This window comes from Acomys russatus, chromosome 9 (assembly GCF_903995435.1).
Source record: "Acomys russatus chromosome 9, mAcoRus1.1, whole genome shotgun sequence".
Taxonomy (NCBI): domain Eukaryota; kingdom Metazoa; phylum Chordata; class Mammalia; order Rodentia; family Muridae; genus Acomys; species Acomys russatus.
The window spans coordinates 28,887,333-28,900,509 of record NC_067145.1 but is presented as its reverse complement, the minus strand read 5'-3'; the positions used below and the strand labels follow the sequence as shown (position 1 = coordinate 28,900,509).

Sequence of the window (13,177 nt, the reverse complement as noted above, 5' to 3'; positions counted from 1 at the left end):
ATGTATGTAGAGTGTGCACACCAGTGCTGGTACACACAGAGGCCACAGTGTCAGCTTGCATTGGGTAGTTTTAGGGTAGGAGGACTTGCCTAGTTTTCTCTGAGTCAACGTATCTACTTCATAGTCTGTATGATTAGAATCCTGAATACTGCGATTGATGAACCGTGACGTATAACTGGTCCTTTATCTAAAGCCCCCTGATTTTAGCATAGAGAAAATCAATACGAATGTGAACCAAGGGTGACATCTATACAAGAAAACAAACTGAAAACCCCAAATCGTGTAAGGAACGATGCAGAAGCAGACCCTTGAGTTCTGAAGCTTGTTTCTGGCTTGTGTTTCCTAAGGACGCTGGTTTTCCCATTCCTAATCCAGGGAGGGAAACCCACCATGCTGTTTACCTTTGTCTCGGCGTTCCTGTTCTGCACCTTCAACGGCTACCTGCAGAGCAGATACCTGAGCCAGTTTGCGGTGTATGCTGAAGACTGGGTGGCCCATCCCTGTTTCCTGACGGGTGAGTGCACACAAGTCATGCCTTCCATGCAAGCCCCAGAAGCTTCTGTCAGAGAGTCCACACTACAGAGGGAATCACAAGTCTGTCCTGTGACCTCTGCAGGGGATCTAAAGCAAGGAGGGTGAGGCTGCCTCCCTTGCTCAGCGCAGGAGGGAGGCCTAAGCCAGGTGCCTTGCTCCTGCTGGTCCTGAAGCATGTGCTGAAATGGGGAGAACCTGGAGGGAGCAGCAAGCTGCAGCTGGGAGAGGACACTTGGTGATGCATTGGCTGCTTTTGCATCACCTGTTCGTGGGGTCAGAAGCTGGTAGTCAAGAATAAGAGGAGGGATTGCCTCTCTCTCTCTCTCTCTCTCTCTCTCCCGTCTCTCTCCCTCCTCCTCTCTCCTCTTCTCTCTCCTCTCTCCCTTTCTGCTCCTCTCCTCTCCTCCTCTTCTCTCCTCTCTGGGGTTGTTGTTGCGTGTGTGTGTGTTCTCCTCTCTCTCTTCCCAACGCCTTCCCTCTCTCGTCTCTCTCTCTCTCTCGTGATGTGTCTGTCTGTCCTTCTTAGTTTAGTAATGATATTTCTCAAACACTTCTTTTTTTAATTATTTATTTACTTATTTATTTTGGTTTTTCAAAACACGGTTTCTCTGTATAGCCTTGACTGTCCTGAACTCAGTTTTGTAGATCAGGCTGGCCTCGAACTCACAAGGATCCTCCTGCCTGTGCCTCCCAAGTGCTGGGATTAAAGGAGTGTGCCACCACCACCCAGCTAATTTATGTTTTCAGAATTTCATACATAAGTATTGTGTTTATAACCTTCCCATCCCTCCCTCTCCCTCCTCCAACTCTCTCATGTCTCCTCAGCTTCCTCTGATAATCCCTTTTCTTTAATTATTGTCACACACACACACACACACACACACACACACACACACACACACACACGTAAAATCTACTGAGTCCTTTTGGTGTTGCTCGTTTGTGTATGTGTTTAGGTCTGGCCCCTTGGGATTGGATGATCCACCATGGAGCTCATCCCTAGAGAAGTACATTCTCCCTCCTTCTCAGCCCTTGGTTGACTGTAGCCTTCATCTTGGTGAAAATTCCCCAACTGCACTGGCATGCCAACTGGAGTCTTGTTTAGGCAACCATTCTGTGGAGATTTCATGGGTGCATCTTCCTCATCATGTTCAGAGGACACGCTGTCACAGCAGATGTCCTGGTCCTCTGGCTCTTACATGCTTTATGCCCCCTCTTCCTTCATGTTTCCTGAACCTTAACTGTACAGCTTGTGTTACGGATGTTTACGTCCGAGTTGGGCACTCCACAGCCAGCTGTCCTCTGCATTGCGAGAGGTGTAGACTTCTGTAATGGTGTCTGCTACAAAGAGAAGCTTACTAGACAGAGGAGGGAGCTACACTCGCCAGGATGGGTTGGAGCGGAGGCTGCCTGACTCCAGATACGCCTGCGTCTCAGGTGAATCAAAAGAATCATTTCTGTGTGAATTCTTGGAATCACTCTGATAACATCCTTTCTGCCTGTGGCTGGCCACCATCTAAAGCTTGTCATTGTCATCGGACAGATCACTTCACAGGGAGGCAGCTTTACCTGAGCTGCCTCTTAACTGTTTATAGACTTCTCGGCTTCTCCACCATTAGATGGAAGGACGTGGAAGTGGCATGCCAGCGGGAAGCAAGGCAGAGTCCCCATTTGTAGGTGGCTTTCATACAGTGCAGTGCTTTGTGGGAAGCAGGAAGCTGCATTGATAGGTAGTTGTCCTTAAGCTAGTTACTGCCAGGAGCAAAGTTCTAACAGAAAACTTGCCCTAGCCCTAATGTGCTTAGTCTGAAAGCTTTGCCACCTCAGGTAACAGTCAGAGGAGGGGTCTCGGGCAGCAGTGGTGTGTGATGGGGGAGAGGGCTGCAGCATGGAAATGCACAGCCTGTTACAGACTCCCGGTGTATGCAAGGAGGCTGAGGCAAAGGGAAGGCGGTGGGGGTGGAAGTGCTTACAAAGATAGCAAAGGTGGAATCTAGTCAGCCTTCACTATTTTGAGGCACACCCCTTACAGACACACCTTCTAGAAGGTGCTGGGTAAGGCTATGGTTCTGGCAGAACCTGTGTGGTAGTTCCTACATGGATACATGAATGTCATCCCCCCTTCACTCTATTGTTTGTGCATGTATACATGCATGTGTCCACTCTGTTATCCTACATGTATACATGCATGTGCCTACTCTGTTATCTTACATGTATACATGCATGTGTCCACTCGATTATCCTACATGTATACATGCGTGCCCCCACTCGATTCTCCTACATGTATACATGCATGCCCCCACTCTATTCCCCTACATGTATACATGCGTGCCCCCACTCTATTCCCCTACATGTATACATGCGTGCCCCCACTCTATTCCCCTACATGTATACATGCATGCCCCCACTCTATTCCCCTACATGTATACATGCGTGCCCCACTCTATTCCCTACATGTATACATGGTGCCCCCACTCTATTCCCTACATGTATACATGCGTGCCCCCACTCTATTCCTACATGTATACATGTGCCCCCACTCTATTCCCCTACATGTATACATGCGTGCCCCCACTCTATTCCCCTACATGTATACATGCGTGCCCCCACTCTATTCCCCTACATGTATACATGCGTGCCCCCACTCTATTCCCCTACATGTATACATGTGTGCCCCCACTCTATTCCCCTACATGTATACATGCGTGCCCCCACTCTATCCCCTACATGTATACATGCGTGCCTCCACTCTATCTCCTACATGTATACATGCGTGCCCCCACTCTATTCCCCTACATGTATACATGCGTGCCCCCACTCTATTCCCCTACATGTATACATGCGTGCCCCCACTCTATTCCCCTACATGTATACATACGTACCCCACTCTGTTCCCCTACATGTATACATGCGTGCCCCAACTCTATTCCCCTACATGTATACATGTGCCCCCACTCTATTCCTACATGTATACATGTGTGCCCCCACTCTATTCCCCTACATGTATACATGTGTGCCCCCACTCTATTCCCCTACATGTATATGCGTGCCCCCACTCTATTCTCCTACATGTATACATGCGTGCCCCCACTCTATTCCCCTACATGTATACATGCGTGCCCCCACTCTATTTTTCCTACATGTATACATGCATGCCCCCACCCTATTCCCTACATGTATACATGCATGCCCCCACTCTATTCCCCTACATGTATACATGCGTGCCCCCACTCTATTCCCCTACATGTATACATGCGTGCCCCCACTCTATTCTCCTACATGTATACATGTGTGCCCCCACTCTATTCCCCTACATGTATACATGCGTGCCCCCACTCTATTTTTCCTACATGTATACATGTGCCCCCACTCTATTCCCCTACATGTATACATGTGCCCCCACTCTATTCTACATGTATACATGTTGCCCCCACTCTATTCCCCTACATGTATACATGGTGCCCCCACTCTATTCTTCTACATGTATACATGCATGCCCCCACTCTATTCCCTACATGTATACATGCGTGCCCCCACTCTATTCTCCTACATGTATACATGCGTGCCCCACCACCTAATCTATGCCCCACTATTCCCCACATGTATACATGCGTGCCCCCACTCTAATTTTCCTACATGTATATACATGCATGCCCCCACTCTATTTTTCCTACATGTATACATGCATGCCCCCACTCTATTCCCCTACATGTATACATGCGTGCCCCCACTCTATTTTTCCTACATGTATATACATGCATGGCCCCACTCTATTATCCGACATGTATACATGCGTGCCCCGTCTATTCTACATGTATACATGCATGCTCCCCACCCCTCACACTATTATTTCTACATGTACATGTGCATCCTCTCCTCCGGCTCTGTTTACTTATGTATTGTAGTTAGGGTTTGGCAAAAGGGGATCCCTTTTAACTCGGGTAACATATCAGTTGTTGGCCTCCTTGCTGTGACAAAATACAAGCCTTTGAAAACTACGTGAAGAAGGGATTATTGGGGCTCACAGTTTGAGGGCACGATGCGTCATGCCAGGGAAGGCAGGAGAGTGAGGTGGCTGGTCACACTGCATCCAGTCAGGAAGCAGAGAGAGATGAGTTTGGAGCTCAACTCGCTTTCCCTTCTTTATTCGGCTCAGGACCTTAGCCCATGGAAGGTGCCACCCATGCCCAGGGTGGATCTCCTCACCTCAGTTAGATTTGACGGAGAGGCGAGGAGCTAGGCTCCTAGGATCTACCCAGGAGCCCTCTCACAGACGCATCCAGAGGCCCATGTAAGCTTCCTTTCCCCAGCCAGCAGCAGGCTTTACATCTCCATTTTATGCTGGGCACTTGCCTTTTTAAGCAGCGAGCAGTGGCCATGCTACAGCTAGATGCTTTCCTGTCTTACACTTTTTCCTCCAAACAATATTTAATGCAGCCTCACTCCAGTTCTCAGGACATGGGCAAAACGCTGCCAGTCTTTGCCAGAATGTGACACAAATGGCTCCTAGCCTGGTTCCTGTGAGGACCTGTGTTCCCCTCTGAGACCGTGTGAAGCAGATCTCCGCTGCCAGTGTTTCTCTCCGAGTTCTGACTTCTGAACTCCCAGCAGGATGGGCCACTGAGCTCTGCTTGCATCCTTCTGTGGGTTTTCTAACGCAAAGCTCCAACTCCCCCACTCCTACTGTGGACCACTTCTACCTTACCACAGCCACAGCTGTACCCCTACTTCAGTTTCTGTTGGTTTTCTGCTTTTGTAGCAAAAATTACAATTTGAGAGGACAGCCCATTGTGTCCGGGAAGGCTTGGTGGTGAAGGCAGGAGTTAAATTAACATTGTGTCAGCCACCAGGACGCAGAGAGAGGTGAGCAGTTTCAGCACACTGGCTCCCCTCTTATTTAATCCTAGGCCAGGCCGTAGAATGGTGCGGCTCACATTCACAGTGGATCTTCTTGCTCCAGTTAACTCATGCAGACATGTCCAGATGTTTGTCTTCCTGATGTCTCTGGACCCTGTCAAGTTGACAGTCAGTTTTGAACCATCACAGACACATATTTTTAAAAATCTTTATTGTATAGAAATACATGTATATAAAAAAAATCCCCCCCCAAAGATGCTGTTCTCTCATTTCCCCATCTTCCTCCTCCTCTTCAACGCCTCTGATATAAAGGACATTATTACACCTTATCAGAACTTCACCCAGATGTCCAGACAATGCCCCATCTATGTATTCTTCTGTATTCACAAGCTGCATGTTCATGTAGCCATTCACAGAGACCAGGTAGCCCTTGGACTCCATCCCCCATGTAAGTTTTACCATCACTGGCTTTCCTGTCAATCCACTGAGAAAAGGCTTGGGATTGAGGGGTAAACTCATCGTGAACACCTGTGAGTGCTGCACCCCCACTAGCCGCCAACCCCGCCACTGCCGGCCCCTCGTGACTGGAGCAGCTACCGCTAACTGGAACGGCCCAACGCTAGGAGAGCCACAGACATATTTTTAAAGGCTTTATATGCTTTTAAAATCTCACAAATCAAACCCACTGTATATCTTGGAGGCACACAGTGCTAGTTTGCTTCCAGTCTCAGCATAGTCTCTCAGAAGGGAAATGGGGTAAACACGGGGTCCAGACAATTTGCTTTTCTTTGTAACTTTATTTAAAAGTCAAATTATATAGCTGTAATATCCAAACTCCAGAAATACAAAGAACTAGTGAGGGTACAGTAAGCCTTATCACGGCATTTGATATGTTGGGAAGAAATGACATTTGCAGTGACAGTCAGAATAAGGAGGCCCAGAGGCCTGCTCCAAGGGATCTGTTTACTACAAGAGGCTGTCCCTCGGCCTAGCCAGTTCCACAGTTCCCCGAGTACATGTAGTACTGATAACAGTGGTAACACCATTTGGCCTTCACATTTTTAGTATCTCAGAAAAATCAGAGTTGCCTTTTTGTATCAGAGTCCTTTCTTGTTACAAAGCAAAGTCTTGGCATGTCGCCTTTTCTTGCTGAAAATAAAAGAACCGGTGTGATGCCGATGCTTCTTGTGATGCCCTCCTGTGAGAGCCTCTTTCCTGACCTCTGAGCCAAAGCCTCACACTCTGCTTCTTAAGAAACAGAACACTCCTGAGGAAACACCTGGGGTGGGGTCACCTCTTAGGTGCTGGGGGTGCCAGCAAGAGCCGTGTCATTTCTAGGCCCTTGGGGATGGAAGGGGAGGAGGGGCCAAGTGGCAGAGGAGAACTGACTGGGGAGCAGGGAGCAGGTTAATAAGATGAAAGCCAGAGATGTGCACTACAGAACTGGAAGGGAAGGAGAGAAGAGGACCAGAGATGGGGTCCCAGGGTCAGTGCCTACTGCCCAGTGGTAGAGTGTGGAGCCAGTTAGACATTTACCTCTTCTTCTATGGGGAGGAGACTATAAGTAACTCCCTGTGCAATTTTCCTGAGGAAAGGGGGAGGCAAACATTCTTGTAGGTTAGTTCCCCTCTGCCTGGGTCATAAGTACTGTTCCCTGTTCCTGTCATGGTAAAAACACAGATGGAGACCATGAATTAGGTCAGAGTGTTTTGGGTAGAATAGCCATCTATAAACATGCTCAAGGAAGCAGCCTATTGCTGTAACTGTCTGCCAGCTACAGCTCATACACATGCTAATACCGGTACAAAGGATTGCGGTGTGCTGTTCAGTTGAGCGTGGCTTTCTGAAGTCTGCCAGTTATTAACTATAATAATCTCGTTTATTCTTTAGGTTCTGCCCTGTGGTTAGCGGGCATGGTGATAAACATCCATTCGGACCACATCCTGAGGAATCTGAGAAAACCAGGGGAAACCGGATACAAAATACCCACGGGTAGGTGCAAAGTCGCTCTGCATGCTGCCAGCCTGTTACGGTTTCTCCACCTTGAAGGCTTTCAGTATGGGCCACAGTTAGGACAGTTTAGTTAGGACTAGGTCTGGCTTCTGGGAAGACGATAAAGCAGTGGAGGCTGTGTGCGTTTGGAGACGGGATGAGGAAGACTTACAGGCTGCAGGATGCTCTGTCCGGCACTGCGACGGAATGGCTTCTTTCATAGAATCTCCCTCTTGGAAACTATATAAAATATTGGATAGGAGTGTTTTTTTAGAAAACCTTTTAAAAATACATTAGTTTGCTGCCAGGAAAAGCGGCCATCAGGAGACAAAATCTGAGTGTGTGCTGGAGCTCAAAGAAGACTGTGACTGTGTGTGTGACTGGTGCCCCCTCTGGCTCACTTATAGCCCAGTTTCATGGCCCTTGGTCCATCTGAGAAACCTAAAGCTGTGCATGGGTTATGTTCCCTGTGGTCTTTCGTGCGGTGCATCTCCTCACCTGGCTGCAAAACTCCAGAGGGATCTGTCTTCAACCGCAACTGCATAGCCCTCACTGGTGCACCATGCCCAGAGGAAGGGATGTTCAAAAGTCGTGCACCCCACGAGGGACCTGAGTATAGAAACTCCTCCACTAACCTAGAGGACCGCACAGGGGCAGATTTTAACATGGAGATGATACTGATGCGTAAAAGGGTCAACAGCTAAGCACTGGGAAAGTAGACAGTAGTTTTTAAAGGCAAAACAGCATTGTGGGTGAACCCATTGTGGGTGGAGAAAGCACGTGAGGTTGATTAACAACAAAAATAAGATGTCCAAATTAATTAATTAATTTATTAAACCACACCAAATTTCAAATTACTCCCAACTCCCGAGGGTCAGAAAGCGGTAGAGCCATCCCCCAGAAGTTACAGACCCTCTGATAGGCTGTTGTGTGACTTCCGAGGAGATATGAGCAAGCACCTATTCCCCCAAGGCAGGGCACCAATGGCAGACCAGAGAAAAGGTTCCACCTCAGTTTACTGGAGTGACCCAGTGGTTTGGTTAGTGTTGCATATGGGAGCATGAATGACTCAGAGGCAGCTGAGGCTCCTACAGCCCGGGTAATGAGTCACACAACCTGCATTGCTGGAGTTCCCTGCCTGACTTGCCCATAGAGAGCTTGACAGGTTGGTGAAGGAAGAAGAGCGCTGAGGGAAACAGCACTACATAGATGTGATGCAGAGTGAGCTCTGAGGGAAATAACACCACACAGATGTGATGCAGGGTGAGCTCTGAGGGAAACAACACCACACAGATGTGATGCAGGGTGAGCTCTGAGGGAAACAACACCACACAGATGTGATGCAGGGTGAGCTCTGAGGGAAACAACAACACCACACAGATGTGATGTAGGGTGAGCTCTGAGGGAAACAACACCACACAGATGTGATGCAGGGTGAGCTCTGAGGGAAACACCACACAGATGTGATGTAGGGTGAGCTCTGAGGGAAACAACACCACACAGATGTGATGCAGGGTGAGCTCTGAGGGAAACAACAACACCACACAGATGTGATGTAGGGTGAGCTCTGAGGGAAACAACAACCACACAGATGTGATGCAGGGGTGAGCTCTGAGGGAAACACCACACAGATGTGATGCAGGATGAGCTTTGAGGGAAATAACACCACACAGACGTGATGCAGGGTGAGCTCTGAGGGAAACAACAACACCACACAGATGTGATGCAGGGTGAGCTCTGAGGGAACAACAACACCACACAGATGTGATGCAGGGTGAGCTCTGAGGGAAACAACAACACCACACAGATGTGATGCAGGGTGAGCTCTGAGGGAAACAACAACACCACACAGATGTGATGCAGGATGAGCTCTGAGGGAAACACCACCACACAGATGTGATGCAGGGTGAGCTCTGAGGGAAACACCACCACACAGATGTGATGCAGGGTGAGCTCTGAGGGAAACACCACCACACAGATGTGATGCAGGATGAGCTTTGAGGGAAATAACACCACACAGATGTGATGCAGGATGAGCTCTGAGGGAAACAACAACACCACACAGATGTGATGCAGGGTGAGCTCTGAGGGAAACAACAACACCACACGGATGTGATGCAGGGTGAGCTCTAAGGGAAACAACACCACCACACAGATGTGATGCAGGGTGAGCTCTGAGGGAAACAACACCACCACACAGATGTGATGCAGGGTGAGCTCTGAGGGAAACAACACCACCACACAGATGTGATGCAGGGTGAGCTCTGAGGGAAACACCACCACCACACAGATGTGATGCAGGGTGAGCTCTGAGGGAAACACCACCACACAGATGTGATGCAGGGTGAGCTCTGAGGGAAACAACACCACCACACAGATGTGATGCAGGGTGAGCTCTGAGGGATGGAAGAGGTGCTGCTGAGGTTCTGCGCTCATGACAGCAGCCAACTGTAACTCTGCAAAGGATCCATCTCCTGGAGAGTACATGCACCTGCCTCTGGCCTCACATCCACATCTGCATGATAAACACCTGATTCCAGATGTGAGGGACAAGGCATCAGATCCAGGGAGTGGAATGGAAGGATGTCTGAAGTGCACACACCATGGAAGTAACAGGTTCAAGAAACATCACATCTAAAAGTTCTAGCATCTCTTTCATCCCCGAAGCCTGTTAAGGAGGAAGGACTTGTTTTCGGATGCAGATAGGAGGATCTTGGGAGGTATGGCAGAATTTCATGGCGGGAACTGCGCACACTGGGCGTCAGGAAGGAGACAGATGGAGCTGATTCAGGCCTGGCCTAGAAAAACTCAGAAGGCCCACCCACCTCAACTGCTCCCAAAATGGTGCCCGAAACTAAGGACCAAGGGGTCACACAGATGAGTCTACAGAGGACATGTCACAGTCACTCATATAATGCAGAGATGGCAGGATCCCAGAGGAGGGTCCTGCCTAGCCAGAGTGACCACACAAAAGCTCAGAGGCCCGATGAGTGCAGCAGCGTGTCCAGCTCAGCACATGGCAGTAGAAATGCCACAAAAACTTGTATCCTTTTCCATTCAAAAAGATTTTTTTCCTTTTCATTCAAAGTTCTCAGTGCGTATTCATGGCTGGCTTAGAACTTGCCATGTAGGCGAGGCTGGCCCCAAGCTCACAGAGATCCCCCTGCCACTGCTTCCCGAGGGTTGCTATCAAAGGCATGCACCACTGCACCCAGCTTCTTCCATTTCTTGATGCCAGTTGCATATTTACATCCTAAGCCAACATCATGAAACCTGAAGAACAGGAAAGGCGAAAGTCAGGACAGCTTTGTGGACACACCGCAGGGGAAACAACCATAAAACCTGCCTCAACAGGAATGCCTCTCACTGAGCAGAGCAAGTTGCAGTTGACATCCCGATGTCTTTGGGGACAGAAATGAAGCCGGCTGCAGCACCAGCACCCATTGGCTGGATGGCAGCAGAGCTCTGCTCGCTCCAAGCCTGGTTCCCTGCCTGCCCCAGGCAAAACGGCCTTAATCCTGCAGTGAGGAGAAACCACCTCCTTATATGCAGTAACACATCTCCCAGGGGCCTCCAGGGCCCTTAGAACAAGCTGAGCAGAGGTGCAAAGGCTAGTGTCTCCCAGAGCTACCAGCATGCAGAAAAAGCAAGGCGGGAACTGTGGGGCTAGGCCGGAAGTCTCTTCCAACATTCACTTCTAATCTTTTGAGTTCAGAGGCACACCAGGAACAACGAAAGCACCAGCAGAACAACCAACTGGTCCCACAGAAGGACCTGAAGCCTTGGAGACTGGCTTCCATGGTAGCTGCAGCAAGCAGAGCAGGGTGGGGCCCTGGGTGTGCCTATTGCCTGACACAGAACACACCCTGAAAACCAATTCAAGAAAGCTTTGCTGGGGAAGCTGAAGCCTCAAGCCTGCCTTTCAGAGGAGCTCAGCACACATGGAGGGAAACTGACAGAAAGCCATCGGCTGCCCTTGGAGAATCTGCTTGGTGGCTACTCAGATCCTATACGGGGTTCCCAAGGGGGAAACACAGGTTTTTGCCCTAGAATCCATCAAATATATCCTGTCAGCAGTTTTGAAGATCCAAGGCACAGGGTGGTGGGTGTGACAGCTCAGAGTCTTAAACTAAGACTTAGCCCCATGTTCTGCGTTTTAAGAGGCTCTTCGAACGTGACACTAAGCAAGGTCACGGCTTCTCACTCACAGTGTCTGTGCTCAGTGACTGAGTCACACCCTGCAGAGTTGTTTACCAGAGCTGATGGTTAAACTGGTGTCACCGGCCAAGGCCAAGTGGGGCTGTTTGGCTGGTAAATGCAGAGTCAGAAGTTGACAAGGAGATAGGATCCCAGCTTGTCCGCACATGCAGGTGCGGCAGCCATGCAATCCTGACCAGAATAAAGGACAGGCACTGTGGGCTGTTGGGGACAGTGACAGTCCACTGCATTGTTTTGTTTGATTAAAACATTTTAAAGAGAAGATAAAAGCTTGGTTGGCTAGTTAGCAGGTCCCAGGGTTCCATGTGCCTCCATCTCTTCAGAACTGAGATTGCAAGAATGCACCCCCATGCTCGGCTTTTTATGTGGGTGGTGGGGATTAAAATCCAGCCCTTGTGCTTACAGGCAAGTGACATGTTATCTGATCTGTCTTTACACATTATAAAGTTAGCTTAGAGCAGGGTATTGGGCAATGCATTCATTTGTAATGTCTTATGCACACTTGTCCTGTGGTGCCTTGTTATGTGATCCTTATGCTGCCTTGTATTAAAGGGACAGCACCTAGCAGAGTTACGTATGGGATTCTTAAATAGCTGTGTGCTCACCAGCCCATGCTGGATACCAAAGAGAAAGGTCACTTAGTGTCCTCTTGCAGCCTCCACCCCAGGTTGGAGTGGTGTGGCATTTGAAGGGAGGCTTGAGGGGTACCCACTTCAAGGATTCAGGCAATTTTTTTTTTCATTTTCATTATTGTTACCATCATCATCATCATCATCATCATCACCATCATCATCATCATCACCACCATGTGGGTGTGTGTATGTGTATATGCAAGGGCGTACACATACCACAGCACATGTATGGAGGTCAGAAGAGCTCACAGGAGTCAGTTCTCCCCTGTCAACCTGTGGGTTCTGTGAGTTGAACTCGGGTCATCAAGGTTGGCTGCAAGCACCCTTACCTACCTTTGGCCACACTTCCACACGCTGGCCCTCCTTCACATGCTAGTCCCAACCCTGAGGTTTTAGCCTTTCTCCTAGGCACTATGTATACGCTAAGTCCCCTTTCATACCACTAAGACACTCTGTTTCTCAAGAAGGACCTCACTTATTTTGTACTGAGATAACAGTCATGTGTCACCATGTCTGCCTTACTTCTCTTTCTATGGGGGTGAGTGTGACAGTGTCATCCCAAGGAAGTGTCTGAAGCAACAAGTCATCCTCTACAACCCCCTGGACTCGTTCCACAGATGTTTGTAGACAGCAATTCTTAGAAGCCCAGAACCTGAGGAACACACATGCACGCGCGCATACACACACATGCACAAGCACATATTAAAAAACCTAGAATTTGAAACATAACTTTTAACAGTGCCTTAGATCCCAGATCATCTGAACTATCTCCCTCTCCCTCAGTGTTATGTACTTGCACAACTCCAGGGACTTGGAACTGACTGGGACAGCAAGGGAATAAAAAAAAAAAACACAGTCAAACAGAAAATCTGGTGGCCCTGCAGGCCTCTGGAAGCTGATCGTGTTTATTATATTGTGTTGGGCTGAGAGCCGAGGTTACCGTA

The 13,177-nt window shown here is 48.9% G+C and overlaps 2 protein-coding genes across 2 annotated transcripts in view; one reads left to right on the top strand and one right to left on the bottom strand.

Moving 5' to 3' along the window:
* Positions 1-13,177, top strand: part of Srd5a1 (steroid 5 alpha-reductase 1) — a 36,807-nt gene that overhangs the window by 12,447 nt on the left and 11,183 nt on the right. Inside the window, exons 2-3 of the mRNA XM_051151056.1 lie at positions 348-514; positions 7,282-7,383. Of these exons, the coding sequence (XP_051007013.1) occupies positions 348-514; positions 7,282-7,383 (269 nt within the window). The remainder of the gene's footprint in view (positions 1-347; positions 515-7,281; positions 7,384-13,177) is intronic.
* Positions 5,575-5,910, bottom strand: LOC127193552 (small nuclear ribonucleoprotein F-like). Its single transcript, XM_051150833.1, has one exon. The coding sequence runs from the start codon at positions 5,908-5,910 to the stop codon at positions 5,575-5,577; it is 336 nt and encodes a 111-aa protein (XP_051006790.1).